The following is a 23,106-nucleotide window of genomic DNA, read 5'->3' as shown; positions in this document are numbered from 1 at the left end:
AAAAAATATTTTACCCGAGAGGAAATATTATGATTTATGGCACTATATTTCTCCTCAACCCACCCTTCCCCTACATGGAGACCTGGCATTCCTTTCAAGCTAGATAGCCACTTCACTGATGTCTGATGCATTAATTGTCATCTTCCAAAATTCTATAGATTATGGAACAGTTCCTGTAGATTGGAGGGTGGCAAATGTAACCCCACTATTTAAAAAAGGAGGGAGATATAAAACAGGGAACTACAGACCGGTTAGCCTAACAGGAAAACGCTAGCGTCTATTATATTAGAAAATATCAACGGGATTGGACAAAGTCTTTCTCGGGGTGGCAGGCGGTGACTAGTGGGGTGCCGCAGGGATCAGTGCTTGGGCCCCAGCTATTCACAATATATATCAATGATTTGGATGAGGGAACCAAATGTAATATTTCCGAGTTTGCTGACGACACAAAACTGGGTGAGATTGTGAGTTGTGAGGAGGATGCAGCGGGAAATTTATGAAAGGGAAATCATGTTTGACAAACCTACTGGAGTTTTTTTTAGGATGTAACTGGTAGAATAGATAAGGAAGAACCAGTGGATGTGGTTTATTTGGACTTTCAGAAGGCCTTTGATAAAGTCCCATATAAGAGGTTAGTGTGCAAAATTAAAGCACACGGGATTGGGGGTAATATATTGGCATGGATTGAAAATTGGTTAACAGACAGGAAACAGAGAGTAGGAATGTTTTTTTCGGGGTGGCAGGTGGTGACTAGTGGGCTACCGCAGGGATCAGTACTTGGGCCCCAGCTATTCACAATATATATCAATGATTTGGATGAGGGAACCAAATTTATTATTTCCAAGTTTGCTGACGACACAAAACTAGGTGAGATTGTGAGTTGTGAGGAGGATGCAAAGAGGCTTCAAGGCGATTTGAACAAGTTGAATGAGTGGGCAAATACATGGCAGATGCAGTATAATGTGGATAAATGTGACATTATCCACTTAGGAAGGAAAAACAGAAAGGCAGAGTATTATTTAAATGGTGATAGATTGGGGAATGCTGAGTGTCCTTGTACACCAGTCACTGAAAGCAAATATGCAGGTGCAGCAAGCAGTTAGGAAGGCAAATGGTACGTTGGCCTTCATTGCAAGAGGATTTGAGTATAGGAGCAAGGATGTCTTACTGCAGTTATACAGGGCCTTGGTGCGACCATGCCTGGAGTATTGTGTGCAGTTTTGGTCTCCTTACCTAAGAAAGGATATACTTGCCATAGAGGGAGTGCAGCGAAGGTTCACCAGACTGATTTCTGATATGGCAGGACTGTCGTATGAGGAGAGTTTGGGTTGACTAGGCCTGTATTCAATCGAATTTAGAAGAATGAGAGGGGATCTCATTGAAACACATAACATTCTGACAGGGTTAGACAGACTGGATGCAGGGAGGATGTTTCTCCTGGCTGGGGGGGTCCAGAACAAGGGGTCACTGTCTCAGGATATGGGCTGGGACATTTAGGACTGAGATGAGGAGAAATTTCTTCACTCAGAGGGTGGTGAACCTATGGAATTCTCTACCACAGAAGGCTGTGGAGGCCAAGTCACTGAATATATTTAAGATGGAGCTAGATAGATTTCTAGACACAAAAGGCATCAAGGGGTATGGGGAGAGTGCAGGAATATGGTATTGAGATAAAGAATCAGCCATGATCATAATGAATGGCGGAGCAGGCTCGAAGGGCCGAATGGCCGACTCCTGGTCCTATTTTTTATGTTTCTATGTCTAGCACTGGCTGGATACACAGCAATGCTCATTCAGTACTGATTTTTGCCAGCTTGTGCACAACATCTAGGATAGCCCACCATCTGGGTTTCTTTATTGGAAGTGTTGCCCAGTGTACCCATAACAGACATCAGCAAAACAGTTCCAAGCTACAAAGGAAGCAGATCTCCATGAAGAAGGGAGGATACAATACTGTAAAGTAAGATATCTCTTACAATACAAGATATTTAAAATTTTTACATTTCTTTTTAAACATGACATGTATGGGAAAGTAATTTATATAAGTAGTATTCCAACCCCCACCCATAATGATTTATAATCTATCTTAACATCAGCACTCAGGAGTCAGTGTGCTGACTCAAGTTTTAGTCAGTGTGTTTCTCAAGTTTAAATCCAAATGCAGCTCCCATCTTGAGCACATGGGTGTTTTTTTTATTTCAATCCCACCTCTGACTACCAGAGGGCCCTATTCAACTTTGTACATTTTTTTTCCAATGGGGCAAATATTTTGCTTCAGTGCTGCTGGCACACACCAGGAATGCATACTGGGAAACTATGCAACTCCAATCCAAGATCTTCCCTTCTCTCCACATTTCTACAACATTTCCTTCTAGTCTGAAATGATGTGGCAGCTTTAAATTTCCATTTCCATCCAAGTTCTGACACCATGTAATGGTTTGTAGCCTATATTAACAGTCAGGAGACTATCTGCAATATTCAAACTTTATTCCAAAAGGTCAGCTCCGATCTCAGAGCACAGGGGATTTTAATATTAAATTCTATCTCTGATCACTAGGTAGCCATATTCAATATTATAAATATTCCAGCAAAAATTCCGCTGTGTCACTCTTTGGCACACGCCAGGAGCGCACATCAAAAAATCTGTCCAAATGGACAGAAAATCACAGGCTGGGAGTGCACAATTTTGTGATGTGCTCTTCTGGTTCATTCCAAGCAGCAGTGCAGTGGAATCTTTACCCTGTCATTTAACCCCTGGAGAGGAGGCAGCATTGCGGGTACTGGTTGAGAGGGGGGCAACGGGTAAGACGTGGGAGCGCTTTGAGTGGCGCCCCCACATCCATGTCCCCTTTCGTCATCATCCCTCTCCTGGGCCAGGCCCACATCACACCTACCACCCTGCTGGACGACAGTTTGGAGGACATGTGTGAAGCCCTGTAAGGCCAGTGCTAGTGTATCTGCCTGCCTGTTTAAGGTGGCAGAATGTTGCTCACCCTGAGTCCGAAGGGCTGTTGTCAGGGCCTCAATGGACTCATTTGTGAGCCGTGCTTGACGCTCGATGGGAGGCTAGCCTTCTCTCCATCGCAGACATTCCCGCACTTCGCCACGACACTATCTCAGAGATGCCCTCACGTCCCTGTGACAGTATCTCGGAGATCGCCTCCTGTACCTGTGCCACCATTCCAATCATTCAGGAGTTGGATTCCTCCATCCTCTGCGCGATTGTGGAGAGTGCGTGTGGCACTTGTTCCAGCACCTCGCAAATGCGCTGCTGCCCCTCGATCATTCTTCTTTTCATCGATGGCCCCCAGGGTTCAGCATCTGTGTCCAGCTGAGCAGAGCCTGGAGAAGAATGCTCCCACCGAGGCGGACTCTCCACAGCTGCCCCTGCCACCAGTGTCTGCTTGTGCTCACACATGTGTGGTGACTCACCAACCGCTGAATGCATTGCTTTGGGCGAGGCTGACTGTGAAAGTGATGCATCAGAGGGTGAGTATGAGACAGAGCCATGACATTGTATGAGGATTGGGTTGAGTGGTAGTGGTGGGATGAATACTGGGGAGGTGAGTACGTGCAGGTAAGTTGAGGATGAGGTTTGAGTGGGTGTGAGGAGTGATGTGATAGAGTACTGTTGGCAGTGCAGAAGGAGTTGTGGGGTGGGGAGAACAAGTAAGTGTACTCACCTTGGCTGACCTAGTTAGGTCATTGAAGCGCTTCCTGCACTGGGTCCATTTGCTGGAGACGTTGCTGCTGCTGGTGACCTCCTCTGCCACCTCGAGCCAGGCCTTCTTGGTGGCAGAGGCAGGCCACTTCCTCCCGTCCGCTGGATAGAAGATCTCTCTTCTCCTCCTCACCCCAAGCAGTAACACCTGGAGTGAGGCATCGGTAAATCTGGGAGCCTTTCCCCTGGGCTGCTCCATGCTGTACTTTTGGCTGTTTGCTGCAGGAGCAGCATTGGAGGACTGCCCCTTTAAACAGGGTTCCTCCAACTGACCGCCTGTGATGCGGGTGCGCAGTCCGCCCAGTGCGCAGGTTTCCAACAGGAAACCCAGAAGCCAAGGTAAGTGGCTTCAATTTCGCGTGGGGAACGGACCGATTTGACTGGGCAGGTTACCCACGCGCCCAGTCGCCCACCCCCTCCCCCCGCTGCCAACCTGCCTCCCTGGTAATATCGGGGCCTTAGTCTCAATTGAATTTTGAGTACCATTCTTTTAAAAAAAGCTATTTTTTAAGACCCCATCCTGAGACAGGTTATCCTGCTGGTGAGCCACTCCAGTGATGTCACTGACAGGAAATGTCCCCACATATCCCAGATGAACTCCAAAGGAGACAGCATGATCCACAACTTAAAATCTGGAACAGCCCAAACCAAGAAAACTATGCTACAGACTGGCTTCTCTGCATTCTCAACATGTAGTATGATTTCCTGGGGTCAGGCGACTCCAGAGCAGCCATGAGGCTAATATTTTCTTTTATAAAATGTGGGAGCGCTTTGACTTTCCTTCCACTTCATGCAAATCTAAACAGATGCAATTGCAGCAAGACTTCAGAAATCAGATGCCAACATTATTTGCTGACCTATGAAGATACAAAGCAGCAGAAACGATACTCTCAATAGATAAACTGGATTATTCATCTGGAGCCTTCATTCTCCCAAATTAAGAAAAAAATGCAAATTTACACTCCTCCATTACACTGCTTGCTGGTATTGACTTGTGGTTGTACTGGTTCTATCTGTTTGAATTTTACAGAGCTTCAGGCTTGGGGAGTGTTCACTGCATTAAATCCACCAATAGCAGTGCAGGAAATACCCTCCCACCAATCTAAAACTCCACAGGATTCAAAAAGTTGGGCGGGGGGAAGAGGGTAATTTTGACTTTGGGTGACAGTGTTATACATCTCTCCCAATTTTCATTTCCATTAAAGTCCAATAAAACCCCAAGGCCCAAAACACCAACATTTGCAGAAAAACATCTAGCAATATTCTCACCATAAATCCATCAGTCTGATTTTAAAAATTCCCATCTGCACAATTGCAGCAGGAAGATTTTGACCAAGAGGTTCAATGTGTTGACATTTCCTTTATCAGATAAATTATATGCCAGCTTTTATCTGATTTTACATCAATTTTGCCCTTTTAACAAAATTTAAACACCAAATTTACTGAAACCCAAAAACCTGGGGAGAAAAACAGCTAGGCTAACAACAAACCAAGCATAAAAGATAAATTATGGTGAAAAAAAGAGAGATAGACAAAGGTAAAATGTTATCCATGAGTCAAAGTAGGGATCAGTTTGGCTGTTTTTATAATTGATGCTTCTATCCTCATCTCACAGAAGAAATGTCAGCAGCTCACCTCTCTTTTTCTGATTCCAAAATTTAAAGCACATACCTTCAAGCTTAGGCAGCCAACCCTCCTACTACAATGTAAGTACTTCAATGCACAACTACCCAAGCTGGGTTCCCCTCCTCCAGTTCAACACTTTCCACTCTCAAACTGTTCCTCAATTTCTGCTTAGCAACAGTTTGTCTTCGAAGGAAGGAAACCAAATACCTGCCCACTTTCTGGGTGCTAGTTTATACAGAGCTGTCAATGGAGAAAATGATATGAGTGAGATTTGTGATTCCAAAGATTGAGACAGATTGTACCCCATTTAAACAAATGGAGCTGTGTTTCTCTTCTAAAAATAACATGCATCAAAATAGGTTACATTTTAAAACCAAAGTGAGCAAGTGTCACTCCTGATGTTTATAGTTGTTATCTGCTGTTACAGTTTGAATTTTTCTTGCATATTTCCATTTGCGAAACTCACTACCAGTCTAACCCAGTATAAAGAAACTTTTCAGCTCCTTTTACATATTAAACTCAGTTTTATTTTTTGCAGTTCCCAGCACTATGGGTCTCTTTTAAACAGGCCTACTAACTCTAGACATAACCGTAAAACTATTTATGCCTCTTCCATCAGCCTCAAGTGTCAACCCACACAGCAACATGAGCACAATATCTATTTAATGTAACTGAAACCCATTGTCCAAGTTCACCTACTTCAGTATCTTAGGGAATTTGTTCATGGCATTTTGTTTTTTTAATATTATTGTTTCAATACATTTACAATTTACTGAGCTCTTGCAGTCTGTATTCATGGAGGGTCAGTCAAGTAGCCAGAAATCCAATTTTTAAACAGAACTAATTGTATCAAGTCAATTATCATTCATAACATGCTTTTGAACTCAGTGTAGACTAATATAGTCCAGATGCACAGTAATAAGCATAAACATCTTCCACCATGTTATTACTAAATTATTAAGGTGCCACAAAAATCATTGCAAGACACAAATGGATATGTGGGCAGACTTCAAAATGCATATGAAAGGTAGTTAAGTGAAATCTTGACAGTATTGTAAGTTAATGTGGTGACAAGATAATGTTCAGGCTCAGTTGCACTGATCAACTGATTGCTAGTTGGCAGTGCCAAGACATAAATCCCCCACACTTACTTGTAATGCACACATGGGAGATTAAAGAGAGTTTTCAGCTCTCAGACAGTTTAGTATATTTTATATCAACTGATTATAAATTAACCATTTAACTATTTCTGGGTCATTCTTACTGCAAAATGATAGACCTTTCTTTTCATCTAGTCTGAAAGCCTGTAAAGAAAGGACTGAAAATTGAAGTAGGCGTTCTTACGATGTCACATTTTACTCCGTATTTGTTATTTTAATTTATTAAAAACCTTCTGCTCCAAAGCATATCAACTGAACCCAACATGGAGAATTCCATTCTTTTTCTTGCTAAAGAAAATGAGTTGCTTCACACAACATACAATTTTTTTATACTGGTAACATTCTGTCATTGCGTGGTAAGCATCTTACATAGACTAAAGTGGAATAACATTGCTTTAAAAAGTGAATTATCATGAAGCAACAGATAACCGTGCAACCATAGGTCCTCCTCAACTGATTCCGCCAATATTTCTAAATTTCTTCCACAGTGCAGTGGAAATACAAACAGTACACTTAAACTGACGTAGCTTTTACAATACTGTACAATCCCTCAAATTATAATCTTTTGGAACTACAGAAGCACTTTTATACCATAATAGAATAACAAGAATAATTCTTTGGTTTCTTCAGCGAATAGCAGTCATTTTATAATTTTCGATGATTTCCCCTTATAATTAGTACTTCTAGTATTAAAACACTATTATAAGTATAGTATGTGCAGTAAAATGAAATAATTAATCCTGAAATACTCAACATGAAAATCTGTCCAAAATTTGGACTTTGAAGTTAGCCATACATTTGTAAAGACTAAAGTGACATTTAAAAAAAATTATGTATAACTAAATGAGATAAAAAGAAACGACATTACAGAAGAGTTCTTCAAATGATCAATAACCTGATTTTTCTGAATTATTCTATTTTGCATTACTGAGGGGGAAGAATTCAACATCAACAGGGATGCAAAATGGCTGTTAGTGGATCAGCTGCTCGTTACACTCTACATCCGATTTTCCTTTCTGTTGACTCCAATGGAAACTAAAATTGGGTGGGGTCCATAACAGGCAGCTGACCCACTACTACCCATTTTGCTCCCTGCCAAAGTTGAAATTTACTCCTTATACGTCTTGAAAAAAGTGTGAAAGGATGCTCTCCTAATGGATTATTTTAAAAGGATTACTGCCAATCAGAAAATATAGGCTTTGGTCTCACTTAGAGATGATTATATAATCTTACCTGCAAGTTTTCTATTTCTTTCTTGTGCTCTCGTTTCAAATGCAAAATGGCAGCATGATATTCTGTTAATATAAGAAAAGTAATAGTTTGATTTATTTGGGTTATTGTTTGCATAATATAATAATGCATTAAATTATATTACTCTAATTTAAAAAGTAGATGCTTCTTCAGAAAGGTCAACTCATTTTTTCTTCATAAACATCCCATTTTTAACTATTGATATCTTTTAAAAAGGTTATGTCTTCATGAAAAAAAGGTGCTGGTTATCCTTTTTTGTTTGTTTACCAAAAAACCCAATGGTGGACATTGTGTTGGAATGTATCATCATACCAATTTGCACAAAATGTGATTGAAAAAAATAAAACACAACAACCGAGGAATGTACAGGACAAGGAAAGACTGCAATGATCTAAACAGCGGGTTCCATAATTCAAAAAGTACCTCTTGCCTCTTCTAGCTGTTCCCAATCAAGAAAGAACATTTGCCACACAGCTATGAAGACAACACCTTTGAACAATATAGAGTTCAGCATGTTCAAAATGCATTGGGGGTGAAATTCCTCTTCGGTGATAACGCAAACCGGCAATGGCGGATCGGCCGCCCGTTTTACACTCGGCCCAAATTTCTTTTTCATTGACTTCAGATTATTCAGATATTTTTAAGCACAAAAAAAACTTCAAATTATCAGGAATGGACAATTTACAAAATCAGATGGGTGATAGGAGAAGACTACATTTTCCCTTCATGTGCACATATAAAGTATTTTCATTGATGGTTGCACAAGGAAACAAGTACACTTTACGTAGAACATTCTGCTCATTTTGTTAATGCCTTCTAATGTGCACTATTATGTCCTCTAACCTGACAGACAGCAGTTAATTTTCTAGAGTATTTTTATTTGCTACTGATGGATCGTTAGTGGAATACGGTATTTCTAGGCTTGCTGGGTTTTTTTTGGGCAACATGTCAGAAAATTGAATGCTATTGCCCTCTGCTGGTGGAATGCAGAAGTTCTTTTCTATGGGGGTGAATGATTCTTCAAATCTTTACCTACCCATTCTTTAATTGTCGCATATTATGCATGTCTGACAATCAAAATATTTTTATTTTTCATACATATAAATTATTCTGCTACATATCAAAAACATGCAACTAGAGAATCTACAGTAAAAATACTTAATTGGAGGATGGCCAATTTCAGTGGGCTGAGAATGGATCTGGCCCAGGTAAATTGGAATTAAAGATTGGCAGGCAAAACTGTAATCAAACAATGGGCGGCCTTTAAACCCAGATGTCAGGTCGATAAGACAAGTGAGAACCAGGCTGGATATAGAAAGTACAGAGGAGAAGTGAAAAAGAAAACAAGAGGGGCAAAGAGAGAGTATGAGAATAGATGGTGGCCAACATAAAAGGGAATCCAAAAGTCTTCTATCGGTATAGTAAACGGGCAGTAAGAAGAGGTGTGGGGCTGATTTGGGACCAAAAAGGAGATATACGGATTGAGGCAGAGGGCATGGCTGAAGTACTATATGAGTACTTTGCATCTGTCTTTACCAAGGAAGAAGATGCTTCCAAAGTAACAGTAAAAGGAGGTAGTTGAGATACTTGATGGGCTAAAAATTGATAAAGAGGAGGTACTAGAAAGGCTGACTGTACTTAAAGTAGATAAGTCACACAGTCCTTTTTTTTTATTTGTTCATGGGATGTGGGCATCGTTGGCAGGGTCAGCGTTTATTGCCCATCCCTAATTGCCCTTGAGAAGGTGGTGGTGAGCCGCCTTCTTGAACAACTGAGTGGCTTCCTAGGCCATTTCAGAGGACAATTAGGAATCAACCATATTGCTGTGGGTCTGGAGTCACATTTAGGCCAGACCGGGTAAGGATGGCAGGTTTCCTTCCCTGAGGGACATTAGTGAACCAAATAGTAAACCAGTCACCCCGTCCGGATGGGATGCATCCTAGGTTGCTAAGGGGAGTAAGGTTGGAATTTGCAGAGATGATGGCCATAATCTTCCAAACATCCGTAGATACAGGGCGTGGTGCCAGAGGACTGGAGAATTGCAAATGTTGCACCTTTGTTCAAAAGACGGTGTAAAGATAAACCCAGCAACTACAGGCCAGTCAGTTTAACCTCAGTGGTGGGGAAGCTTTTAGAATCGATAATCTGAGACAAAATTAATAGTCATTTGGACAAGTGTGGATTAATAAAGGAAATTTGTTAAAGGCAAATCGTGTTTAACCAACTTGATTGAGTTTTTGATCAGGTTACAAGAGTTGATGAGGACAATGTGGTTGATGTTGTGTATGTGGTCTTTCAAAAGGTGTTTGATAAAGTGCCACATAATAGGCTTGTCAGCAAAATTGAAGCCCATGGAATAAAAGGGGCAGTGGCAGCATGGATACAAAATTGGCTAAGTGATAGGAAACAGGGAGTAGTGGTGAACAGTGTTTTTCGGACTGGAGGAAGGTATACAGTGGTGTTCCCCAGGGGTCGGTACAGGGACCAATGCTTTTTTTTATATACATATATTCATGGCTTGGACTTCGGTGTACAGGGCACAATTTCAAAATTTGCAGATGACACAAAACTTGGAAGTGTAGTGAACAGTGAGGAGGATAGTAATAGACTTCAAGAGGACATAGACAGGCTGGTGGAATGGGCAGACACATGGCAGACGAAATTTAATGCAGAGAAGTGTGAAGTGATATACAGAATCATAGAAAGGTTACAGCATAGATGGAGGCCATTCGGTCCATTGAGTCCACGCCAGCTCTATGTAAGAGCAAATCAGCTAGTTCCACTCCCCCGCCCTATCCCCGTAGCCCTGCAAATTTTCTCCTTTCAAGTACTTATCCAGTTCCCTTTTGAAGGCCATGATTGAATCTGCCTCCACCATCCCCTCGGGCCGTGCATTCCAGATCCTAACCACTCGCTGTGTAAAAAAGTTTTTCCTAATGTCACCTTTGGTTCTTTTGCCAATCACCTTAAATCTATGTCCTCTGGTCCTTGACCCTTCCGCCAATGGGAACAGTTTCTCTCTATCTACTCTGTCTAGACCCTAATGATTTTGAACACCTCTATCAAATCTCCTCGCAATGAGAACAACCCCAGCTTCTCCAATCTATCCACGTAACAAAAGCCCCTCATCCCTGGAACCATTCCAGTAAATCTCTTCTGCACCCTCTCTCAAGGCCTTCACATCTTTCCTAAACTGCGGTGCCCAGAACTGGACACAATACTCCAGGTTCGAGAGCCAGAGGACACAGAATTAAGGTGATTGGCAAAAGAGCCAAAGGCGACATGAGGAATAACATTTTTTTAAACTCTGAGTGGTTGTGATCTGGAATGTGCTTCCTGAAAGGGTGGTGGACGCAGATTCAATCGTGGCTTTCAAAAAGGAATTGGATAAATATTTGAAGGGAAAAAATTTGCAGGGCTACAGGGAAAGACCAGGGGAATAGGACTAGCTGGATTGCTCTTACAAAGAGCCAGCATGGGCTCAATGGGCCGAATGGCCTCCTTCTGTGCTGCAACCATTTTATGATTCTATGAATCATTCTTACTCAATATAATATTGCTTTACTGTTTATTTAACTTTTATCCCTTGTGAATTGTGGACTTTCACATCCATGCTCTCTCTGGGCAGGAACGATAGGAGAACAAATTTAGCAGTGTGCATATCACTCTTTGCTCTGTGCTCTACTGACAGGTCACCTCTCAGGTGTATTTGAACTAATCAGACCTCTTGCTAACGGCCCAATATAAAATTAGACTTTTTTGTACAAATGGAAAGATTATTTAAATGATCAAAAAACAAAACTGCATTTGTTTAAAATCTTATGGCCACATTTTCCCACAAATACTTCCTGTTTACATTTATATACAGGAATTTTGGCAGCATTGCAAGTTCTGTGCCTTAAACTGCATATGTGGAATTTTTCCCGATTAACGAGGACCAGCACTAAGATGTACATTTTGTGGCATTAAGGAAGAGGTAGCTATTGAGGCAGATTTGTATAGTGGGTGGCTTACCATCCTATTTTATTCTTTAGGCCATGGTCAAAGCCTAAGTAAATCTGGCATATTTAAAACTACATTCTCAGTGGCTTTAATGAATGATCCCTCCAATCAGGTTTCTACCCCTGCCACAGTACTGAAACGGCCCTTGTCAAAGTCACAAATTACATCCTATGTGACTGTGGTAAACTATCCCTCCTCATCCTTCTCGGCCTGTCTGCAGCCTTTGACACGGTTGACCACACCATCCTCCTCCAACACCTCTCCTCAGTCTTCCAGCTGGGTGGAATTGTTTTTTTTTAATTTGGACGTGGGATGTGGGTGTTGCTGGTGAGGCCAGCATTTATTGCCCATCCCTAATTGCCCTTGAGAAGGTGGTGATGAGCCACCTTCTTGAACCGCTGCAGTCCGTGTGATGAAGGTTCTCCCACGATGCTGTTGGGTAGGGAGCTCCAGGATTTTGACCCAGCGACGATGCAGGAACGGTGATAAAATTCCAAGTCAGGACAGTGTGTGACTTGGAGGGGAACGTACAGATGGTGTTGTTCCCATGTGCCTGCTGCCATTGTCCCTGCAGGTGGTAGAGGTCGCAGGTTTGGGAGGTGCTGTCGAAGAAGCCTTGGCGTGTTGCTGCGGTGCATCCTATGGATGGTACACACTGCAGCCACTGTGCGCCGGTGGTGAAGGGAGTGAATGTTTAGAGTGGTGGATGGGGTGCCAAACAAGCGGGCTGCTTTATCTTGGATGGTGGCAAGCTTCTTGAGTGTTGTTGGAGTTGCACCCATCCAGGCAAGTGGAGAGTATTCCATCACATTCCTGACTTGTGCCTTGTAGATGGTAGAAAGGCTTTGGGGAGTCAGGCGGTGAGTCACTCGCCGCAGAATACCCAGCCTCTGACCTGTTCTTACAGTCACAATATTTATGTGGCTGGTCCAGTTAAGTTTCTGGTTAATGGTGACCCCCAGGATGTTGATGGTGGGGATTCGGTGATGGTAATGCTGTTGAATGTCATGAGGAGGTGGTTCGACTCTCTCTTGTTGGAGATGGTCATTGCCTGGCACTTGTCTGGCACGAACTTTACTTGCCACTTATCAGCCCAAGCCTGGATGTTGTCCAGGTCTTGCTGCACGAGGGCACAGACTGCTTCGTTATCTGAGGGGTTGCAAAAGGAACTGAACACAGTGCAATCATCAGCGAATATCCCCATTTCTGACCTTATGATGGAGAGAAGGTCATTGATGAAGCAGCTGAAGATGGTTGGGCCTAGGACACAGCCCTAAGGAACTGCTGCAGCAATGTCCTAGGGCTGAGATGATTGGCCTCCAACAACCACTACCATCTTCCTTTGTGCTAGGTATGACTCCAGCCACTGGAGAGTTTTCCCCCTGATTCCAATTGTGCTCGCTTGGTTCCATTCTTATCTATCCAGTCGTAGCCAGAGAATCGCCTGCAGTGGCTTCTCTTCCCGCTCCAGCATTGTTACCTCTGGAGTACCCCAAGGATCTATCCTTGGCGTCCACGCCTCCCCCGATTTCTCATCTACATGTTGCCCTTCGGCAACATTATCTGAAAACACAACACGTCAGGTTCCACATGTTCACTGATGACACCCAGCTCTACCTCTCCACCACCTCCTTCGACCCCTCCACTGCCTCTGATGTCACACTGCTTGTCCGATTAGATGAGCAAAAATTTCCCCAACTAAATATTGGGCAGACCGAAGCCTTTGTCTCTGGTCCCCGCCACAAAATCTGTTCCCTAGCCACCGACTCCATCCCTCTCCCTGGCCACTGTCAGAGGCTGAACCAGACCGTTCGTAAACTCGGCATCCTATTTGACCCTGAGATGAGATCTGACCCGATATCTGCTCCATCACCAAGACTGCCTATTTCCATCTCCGTAAAGTTGCCCGTCTCCGCCCCTGCCTCAGTTCATGTGCTGCTGAAACCCTCATCCATGCCTTTGTTACCTCCAGACTTGACTATTCCATTGCTCTCCTGGCCGGCCTCCCGTCTTCCACCTTCCATAAACTCGAGCTCATCCAAAACTCTGCTGCCCGTATCCTAACTCGCACCAAGTCCCGTTTACCCATCACCCCTGTGCTCGCTGACCTACATTGGCTCCCAGTCTGGGAACGCCTCAATTTTAAAATTCTCATCCTTGTTTTCAAATCCCTCACTCCTTCCTAAGACTGTATCCTTCTCCAGCTCTACAACCCTCCGAGATCTCTGCGCTCCTCCAATTCTTGCTTCTTGCGCATCTCCGATTTTAATCGCTCCACCAATGGTGCCTTCAACTCCATAGGCCCGAAGCTCTGGAATTCCCTCCTTAAACCTCTTCATCTCTCTACCTCTCTCTCCTCCTCTTAGGTGCTCCTTACAACCTACCTCTTTGACCAAGCTTTTGGTTACCTGTCCTGATATCTCCTTATGTGGCGCAGTGTCAAATTTAATTTGATAATCACTCCTGTGAAACGCCTTAGGACATTTTACTATGTTAAAGGCGCTATATAAATGCATGTTGTTGTTAATTTTTATTTAACGCTCACCAAAATTTCTCAACGCACTGGGGCCGATTTTAACCCTACCTGCCTGACAGAAAACTTATGGGTGGGCAATTAAAATCGCTCAGGTTACTTACCCGCCCTGGAACTGCAGAGAGCTGATTATTCCCGAGTTTAACCTGCTCTACTGAGCAGGTGACGAGGGCATCCATCCAAAGCCGGTAGGGCCCTTTTTCACATGTGCATGTCAATTTTAACTTGACAACCTGAGTGGGAAGCCATGATGGCATTCCTGACAGGTGGAGACAGCGGGGAAGAGAATCTGGGCCAGAAGTTAACTAAAGAAACAAGTCTTTTTACTATCCTTGATGGTCCAAGAGGAGCAAGGCTCCACAAGGATAGCTTAGGCCTCCCCAGCCACAGATTCACTCCAATTCCTGCTCATTAGACCCTACGAGACAGCCCTGGCAGCCAATCCCGCCATACACCTGGTGTGGACAGCTGGCCTCAGGGCCACACAATTTTCTAACGCTTCCCACTGATGTCCTGCACAGAACTGGTGGGATTTAAATGCAGCCTGGAAGTTAACATAGCCCGGGCTTCATTTCTGGAGCAGCAGGTGAGTTTCTAACTCACAGCACTACCCACCCGCCCAGCGTTATATTGTCCTATAGCCACCAACAAAATGAATTTTAGCAATCTTAGATTACAATTGTACTGCACCCAGTGTAAATCGGAAACATTCATCCACAGTCTCACACTCATCCACATTCAATTTGGATGACTTCACGCTTTAGATATACTACAGTTTGTGTCAATGTAAATCCAACACTCCCTTCCTATATTTGTCAGTAAGCACTATAGAATACTTGGAGCCGATTTTTAGATGGCTGAGCGGGTGCGTTGGGGGCGGGGGGGCTCCTAAAATGACGGAATCCCGGAGCGAGTTTGGAGCCCGGCTCCAGCCCGCTGACTTCCGGATTCCCCAATGACGCGAACGGTTGGGCGCGCAGCTCCCGCATGCGGGACTCCCAGCGGCAATTAACGCCGGCGGGATGCTGCTTTAGTTTGTTATTTAGATACTTGAGGTACTTGACAGACCTCATTGACTGGGGATTTTGGCAGGGATGCAATTTTGAAGGATCCTCAGTGTGTTTCCTGTGCTGTGGGAAACACTCCCTGTTGGAGCAGACGTGTTTCAGCCAGCAGCCAGTGGGAGATGCAAAGGATTATTTGATAGTTGGGGGAAAACCTCATTTATTGCAGCAGGGCACTCTGTCACTTCAGACAAAGTTTTGGCTTCAACACCTTTGTCTTTCCACTCAAAATTCTTAATTTATACCCAAAACTCTGCTGTGCAAACACATTTACCTACTTTGCGAACCCCCTCAAACTCACACCATCAGGATGGGAGGTGGGGGGCGCCGTAGCTGCATTCATCACTTCATCCGAGGATGAGCAACATCACCAGCCTCGCCAGGCACACCGTCCACCTCCGCCACGTGGAGCTCCACAACACAGTGCTGCGCCACAGGCAACTGCACAAAAGTCGTGCAACTACACATACACCCACTGTAGGGTGACCCAATGGGTGGCATCAAGTGTGGGTGTTCATGGTGAACCTCATTAAAGGGACTTATTACACAAGCCAGTCAAGAATGGCCAAGACATGGCAGTAGTGCTGACAATAATAATATTTAATGTGCCATTAACAAAAATCAAATATAAATAGAAAACATGACAAACCGTCAAACACCCTTGTGCATCTCCTTTGTGCTCACAAAACCTTTGCCTTATGCTACGTGGTGCTTCCCCTGTGGCTGCAGCAGAGGTAGTGACAGGTTGCTCTTGTTCATGCCCTGACCGATTAGATGCTTTGGGCTGATGCCCTCTGGGTTTCGGTGCCCATGAGGGCCCCTCCAAAGACTGCTCCACCTGCACCTGTGCAGGGGCAGACTCGACCACCTGGAGAGGAAGCAGCATTGCGGGTACTGGTGGAGAGGGGGGCAACGGGTGAGACGTGGGAGAGCTTTGAGTGGCGCCCCCACATCCATGTCCCCTTTCGCCATCATCCGTCTCCTGGGCCAGGCCCACATCACACCTACCACCCTGTGTGGAGGACAGTTTGGAGGCCACATGTGAAGCCTTGTAAGGCCAGTGCTAGTGTATCTGCCTGCCTGTATAAGGTGGCAGAGGGTTGCTCACCCTGAGTCCGAAGGGCCGTTGTCAGGGCCTCAGTGGATTCATTGGTGAACCGTGCTTGAAGCTCGATGGAGGCTAGCCTTCCCTCCATCGCAGACATTCCCGCACCTACCCGCGACACTGTCTCAGAGATGCCCTCACGTCCCTGTGACAGTATCTCAGAGATTCCCTCCAGTACCTGTGCCATCATTCCATTCATGCAGGAGTTGGACTCCTCCATCCTCTGCACAATTGTGGGGACTGCGCGTGGCACCTGTTCCAGCAGCTTGCAAATGTGCTGCTGCCCCTCGATCATTCTCCTTTTAAAGGATGGCCCCAGGGTTCAGCATCTGTGTCCAGCTGAGCAGAGCCTGGAGACGAGTGCTCCCACCAACGCGGTCTCTCCACAGCTGCCCCTGCCATCAGTGTCTGCTCGTGCTCACATGTGAGTGGTGACCATGTGCGACCCCAACTAATTGAGGACGGGGACCCACCGAGGTGCATGTATCTGCGCTGGTGGATGGCTTGCTCAGATGTGACGGTGCCCCCTCAGAGGCCGGCAGGTCCTCTGAGGAATCGCCCTCCGCCGTCACGGCGGTCGCTGAAGGCCCTGTAAGAGAACGGAAGGCAATATTAAGCATGATGACAGATGTTGAGATGCTGAAGATAGCAAGGCATGTTAACATCATTTGCTATTGTGAGTTCTGTTACCAGCCGTTTGTCGGGTGGCAGTCTCGGCGTCCCCGCCGGACAGGCACTCGAGGCTGCGGCTCAGTTCAAGAGCCTCCTGCTCCGCGTCCGTGAGGACGACCAGATGTTGCGGCCCCCCTCTGGTCTTCCCCCTTTCCAGTGCATTCTGGGCTCTCTTCTCCTATAAGAGGAGAAAGTAGAGGCGTGAGTGAGGGATGGTGACATGGCCAACCGCTGAATGCATTGGTTTGGGTGAGGCTGACCATGAAAGAGATGCATCAGAGGGTGAGTATGAGACAGAGCCATGACATTGTATGAGGATTGGGTTGAGTGGTAGTGGTGGGATGAATACTGGGGAGGTGAGTAAGTGCAGATAAGTTGAGGATGAGATTTGAGTGGGCGTGAGGAGTGATGTGATAGAGTAGTCTTGGCAGTGCAGAAGGGGTTGTGGGATGGGGGCAGTGATATGGAAGACGGGGCGTAGGAGAATGAGTAAGTGTACTCACCTTGGCTGACCTAGTTAGGACATTGAAGCACTTCCTGCACTGGATCCATGTGCGGGAGACGTTGCTGCTGCTGGTGACCTCCTCTGCCACCTCGAGCCAGGCCTTCTTGGTGTCAGAGACAGGCCACTTCCTCCCGTCTGCTGGGTAGAAAATATCCCTCCTCCTTCTCACCCCAACCAGTAGGACCTGGAGTGAGGCATCAGTAAATCTGGGAGCAGCCTTTCCCCTGGTCTGCACCATGCTGTATTTTTGGTTGTTTGCTGCAGGAGCAGCATTGGAGGACTGCCCCTTTAAACAGGGCTCCTGCAACTGACAGCCTGTGATGCGGGTGCGCAGTCCGCCCGCTGCGCAGGTTGACGACGGGAAACCCAGAAGCCACGGTAAGTGCCTTCAATTTACCCGCGATCGCGTGGGGAACAGACGGATTTCACTGGGTGGGTTACCCACCCGCCCAGTCGCCCCCCCACCCCACCCCGCTGACATCCCACCTCCCTGGTAATATCGGGGCCCTTGTGTCCAATCCATCAATGGTATGGCAAGTGATCAATTCACTTCGGTCTTCCCTGGTTTCCAGTTTGATCAGTTACCAATTGTCATTCCTGGACGTTGTTAAAATACACAATCTCACTGAGCCTGATTCAATCAATTTTAATTAAAATGCAATGAGCTCTTCTGAAAGAGCTGTGATTGAACACATAACATCAAAACTCCGGAGAATTAAACATTGCTAGCTTAGAGGTTCATTGCATTTTAAGTACATTTAGTCAAATTCTTTTACAGATTACACTCAAGATGCTATATTTAGAATTCCTTTTGCCTATTTTTAGACATTACTAATGAAACAAAGTCACTTGTTTTTCAGTACAATATATATTGGCCTGAAATATTCTCCATGGGCACAGGCCAGAAATTAGACCTGAAAATGCGTCCATTCCCACGCCTATTCTGCCGATGTTATTACATTTAAATTTCCTGCGAATCTCAGTAGAATACGCCAAAACGTAAAATGGGCGGAAATCAGAGCCCAAGGAAAGCACCAAACTCCACATGTTCCTTCTCTATATATGAAAATTAAAGCTTCAACTCATTTAACATGACTTATACTCATGCCGTAAAATGCATTCAAAGAAACAGAAAATATAGTGCAGATCTCAATGAGGATAAATTTTTTAAAAACGCTTTAAAAAATCACAATGAAACACCAGAAAAATTACTGCTGCACCTAAAAATTTGATCGTAATTTGAAGAGAGCCTCTAAGAATTCTGGGAATTCCACCTTTTCCCTGAGTATGTAAAACTTTGGCCATTGACCAAAATCCTAAGATGGAAGGATAGGTGAGAGGTCACCAGACGAATCAACAACACAGTGGAATGTGGGAGAATTACTGCTTCAGACATGTCTCTGTTTTAATGCAAAACCTACAGCAGGTGGTCAACGATCAGCACTAATTCGAGAGGCAGTAGGCCATTGAGAGAGGCAACTGCTCCAGACATGGCGGAGCCATGCCTCGGTTCTGATACAAAACCAATCGACACCTAGGATGTGGGATGAAAAGGCAGCCATATGTGGCAAGTGCTCGACAATCGGAATGAATTCGTAGAACAATGGCCCATCGAGAGAAGCAACTGCAACATGATGAGAGACCATCAAAAGCCATCAAGGACTCTTAAGGACTTTGTAAGAACCGTTTAAACAGACATGCAAGTGCCTCATTTAACGACAAAAACTATTGTAAGAGAGGGGTATATAAGTGGAAGCTCGAAACCCCTCTCTCTCTTGTTTTGTTCTCTTGCTTCTTAGCTCTTATCTTTTTTTCCAGCTCTCTCTCTTTCTCTTTCTCTCGCTTTCTCTTCCTCTTAATTCCTGCTCGCTTTTTTTTTCACCCGAGCTCCCCAGGGAGGAGAGAAGCTTCCAGCGAAACTAACGATCCCTACGTGAGAGAACCGGTCAGCCAGACCTGCAAGTGCAAAGGATTGGTGAGCGTTGACCATACGTGTGTGTGTGTGTGTGTGTGTGTGTGTGTGTGTGTGATAGGTGTCTCCAGGGTCTCCACCAACCTCTTAGTTTAGCGGGATAAAGTACTGTAGTGGGTGTGTGTAACTCAATGTACTGTGTAGGACCGTTTTTATCGTTATTTTCTTCGTGTTGATGGTATACTAAAACCAACATTCCAATTCAATTCAAACACTGAGTTTGTGTGTTCTCTGTGCTATTCTGCTACGTGATCCATCACAGGGTGCGATAGCATAAGTCCCGTTTTCCTGAACCCCCGATCCGTGAGGTATAAGTGCTCCTTGGCTAGACCGGGCACCAGGTATCTGCACTGATCAATAGGGTGAGGACAATTCCAAAACACCCTACACCTCTGAGCAAGCACAATTGCAGGAAGTCTGCATAGGAGGCTCTGTAACTGGGGGCGGGGCCATTATTATAGGCATAGATGTGTTGGGGTGGAGGGATCAATCGACGATTGTAAAAGATCGAGGAGGTTTGTGTGTATTGTACTTACGTGCGTAAGTAAAATTCCACGTCATTTGATTTGCGCCCAGATTGCATGTGAATCTGGGTGCAAATATGCAGGAAATTCCAGGCCATAGTGTAGTCATGTGTGTTAAGTAGGGTAAAAAGTCCAGGTGATGGAATGTAAAGACAGAAGGTTGTGCTGTGAAGCCCTGAGGAATCTTGCAAAATCCTCTAGTCATCACTGACTTAGGATCATATCACTTTTCTTCTTAATTTAGTGTATTATATTTTTTCTCAAGTGTTTCATTTTCACTTCTCTAGATTAACTAACTGAAAAAACTATTAGATTGCCTGTAGTAAAATGATTTTCTATAAGTTACTATATGGCCGGGTTTGTCCTCGCAGCATTGGTGTTCTGACAGGTTTCGACCCGCTCATCCAATACCAGATTCCTCGGTCAAGGTTCATCTAGTTTGCTTGCAAACTCCAGGCGGGATTCCTGTCATCAAAAATGGAGCCTGCCATTGTGCAGATGCAAAACCTTGGTGGTGCTGCATGGAACCACAGCTCCAGCACCAGGAGAGGTGGCTGGGAGTAAAAGAGGCAGAAGCATTCCAAAGAATGGCACGTCAGCTGCCTTGTAGGCCTCAGCAATGGGGGCCAGAATGGAGGGGAAGGAGATCATTTCCATGGGGAGAACTCAGGGCCATTGCAGGTGCTTCACAGGCCTGCACCACCTTCTCCATGGAAGTCCCGGGAAGTGTTATTAACATGAATGGAGGGGAGGGAAATCTGCCAGGGACCCAGGCCCTGGGCCCACCACCATTTAAATGCGGTGGATGGAGAAAGAGCAGCCAGTGGCGGCCTAGTGAGATGAGGGAGAGGGAAGTGCAAGTCAGGTGGCAAAAGGCCTCACCACCTGAATTTTCCATCATTACCCACCATTATCCAATTTTGGGCAAGATTGCCGAGGAAAATATAGCCTTTATGTTTATGTAAATCTCAGCTCAAATATAATCATAACACCACATGTCTTGCAGATTATTGTGTAAGAAACACGTTCTGAAGCAAATTTAACACTGTAGCCTGATACAATCTCTTCTTATTACTAGCTTCATTTAATCATGTTTATTGTAAATAAATTCAACAATTAGCAATAGTTGGACAGAGTGGTGATTTCTATCTTTTGAGACAGACAGGCGAATACAATGGGTGGTTCACTCAAATTGCCAGTGCAAAATACTGAGGAAAAAGTGTACCTAGGGAGGCTAGTGATGAAAGTTTGTTGGAAGCAGGAATTAGACCAAAGGACTGGAGGATGGTGATTATTACGCCCCTCTATCAAATATGTACCGTTGATTCACTGAGATGTATCAAGGGGAATATAGTTATGAGGAAACATGAAAAATTCATGGAGCATAGAGGTTTAAGGGAATCTAATAAAAGTGTTGAAAATTATGAAAGGATTTGAGAGTGAAGGTAGTGAAAGATAGTGAATTGGTAGCAAGGGGGCATGAACTCAGGATTAGCACAAAAAGCACAAAGGGGAAGCTTAAAAGATTCTTTTCATTCAAAGGTTTATTAGGATATGGAATGCATTACCATAAATGGGTATGGAGCCAATTTAATCACAATATTTGAGGAATTAGATAAGCTTTGAAGAAGAGTATAGGTGAAGAATAAGAAAATCAGATTGGACTACATAGTCCAGTGGGAATCTAGCATGGACACAGGTATAATAGATCGATATGAAATGTCTATGATCCTATGGTTTTATAATCTAAGTAGGAACTCAACTCAATGCACAATTCATTAATTTCATTTATATTTTTGTTAGATAATGACTTAATTTTTACTGTGTCCCACAGTACAACACTTGAAACTGTATAAAAACTCAGTTGTTATTATTTAGCTATTTTCATTTTGTTTGGTTTTCTTCAGCTTTGTTTTATTCCATTGATCAATAAATACCAAATCTCTTAACCCATCTGTTAATTTTCTAATCGTAACTTTTTTCTTTTCTTATGCATTTCACTTCATTTTTGATTTTCAGCCTATCAGAACTTTAGTATTAGAGCTGTTTTTCTATTCCCTGTTACACAGAGTAAAGAGACTAAAAATTGTCCCCAACAGGCAGCTAAAACATCATCTTGCAACATGCAGTCAGCAGCCATTTCCTAGCTGGAACACTAGGTGAGTCTTCCTGGTCCTGGTCCAGCACAGAACTGGTGGGACTGGGGCGGATTAAGCTTTATGATCACCCAAACCATGCAGAGTCAACCCTGCCAGATTTTCTGAGATCAGCCCTAATTACCTGTACATGACAAACTCTTGGTCTGGATTGGGCCAAATAAAAAAGCAGAGAGCAGGAGACCATGTATGTCATCAGCCCTCAAAGGATTATAGGCCACAGTTAAAAAGATCACTGGTAAATGGCTGTATGTATGCAAGGCCAAAAATAATTTCAGCCTTTCCAAAGGTAATTGGGGAAAGGAGCTGGCAAAAATCAAGAGAAGGAAGCAAAAGTATGGAGGCCGGAAATGGAATCTATGGAATGGCAAAGTGTTTGATTGTTGGAGAAATGGAGTTGCTGCTGCATGAGGTGAATGTGAGAAGGGTTGCCCTGTTTGGCACTCCATTAAAATGTTTGTTATTGACATAAAAAATTGGCATGAAAAATATCTCCATTTATTATTTTATCTATTGTTTTATAAAACTTGGTAAAGCCTACTTTTGCTCCTTTACAATTCAGTGTGCACTACTTTGATTGAAATTTTGAAGAAGTTACTAGAATGGTTGACGAGGGTAGCCTGGTACAAATTGTCCACTTGGATTTTCAAAAAGCATTGGATAAGGTATTGCGCAATAGATTACTCTACAAGATAGAATCTTGTGGAATTGGTGAGAATTTGCTACAGTGGATTAAGAATCGCCTGCATTCCCATAGGCAAAAACTGTTATTACTGGTTGTGGATCTGATTGGAGGCCGGTTACCAATGGTATCC

At 44.2% G+C, this 23,106-nt stretch overlaps 1 protein-coding gene across 3 annotated transcripts in view; it reads right to left on the bottom strand.

Annotated features, from left to right (window-relative positions):
* fmn1 (formin 1) overlaps positions 1–23,106 on the bottom strand; it is a 449,066-nt gene that overhangs the window by 341,321 nt on the left and 84,639 nt on the right. For all 3 annotated transcript variants that reach the window (XM_067991364.1, XM_067991365.1, XM_067991366.1), the window contains one exon: positions 7,741–7,802. In XM_067991364.1, coding sequence (XP_067847465.1) covers positions 7,741–7,802 — 62 coding nt within the window. The remainder of the gene's footprint in view (positions 1–7,740; positions 7,803–23,106) is intronic.

Source organism: Heptranchias perlo, chromosome 10, assembly GCF_035084215.1.
Source record: "Heptranchias perlo isolate sHepPer1 chromosome 10, sHepPer1.hap1, whole genome shotgun sequence".
NCBI classification, from domain to species: Eukaryota; Metazoa; Chordata; class Chondrichthyes; order Hexanchiformes; family Hexanchidae; genus Heptranchias; species Heptranchias perlo.
Note: the sequence above shows the minus strand (reverse complement) of the source record. Positions and strands in the feature narration are given on the sequence as shown.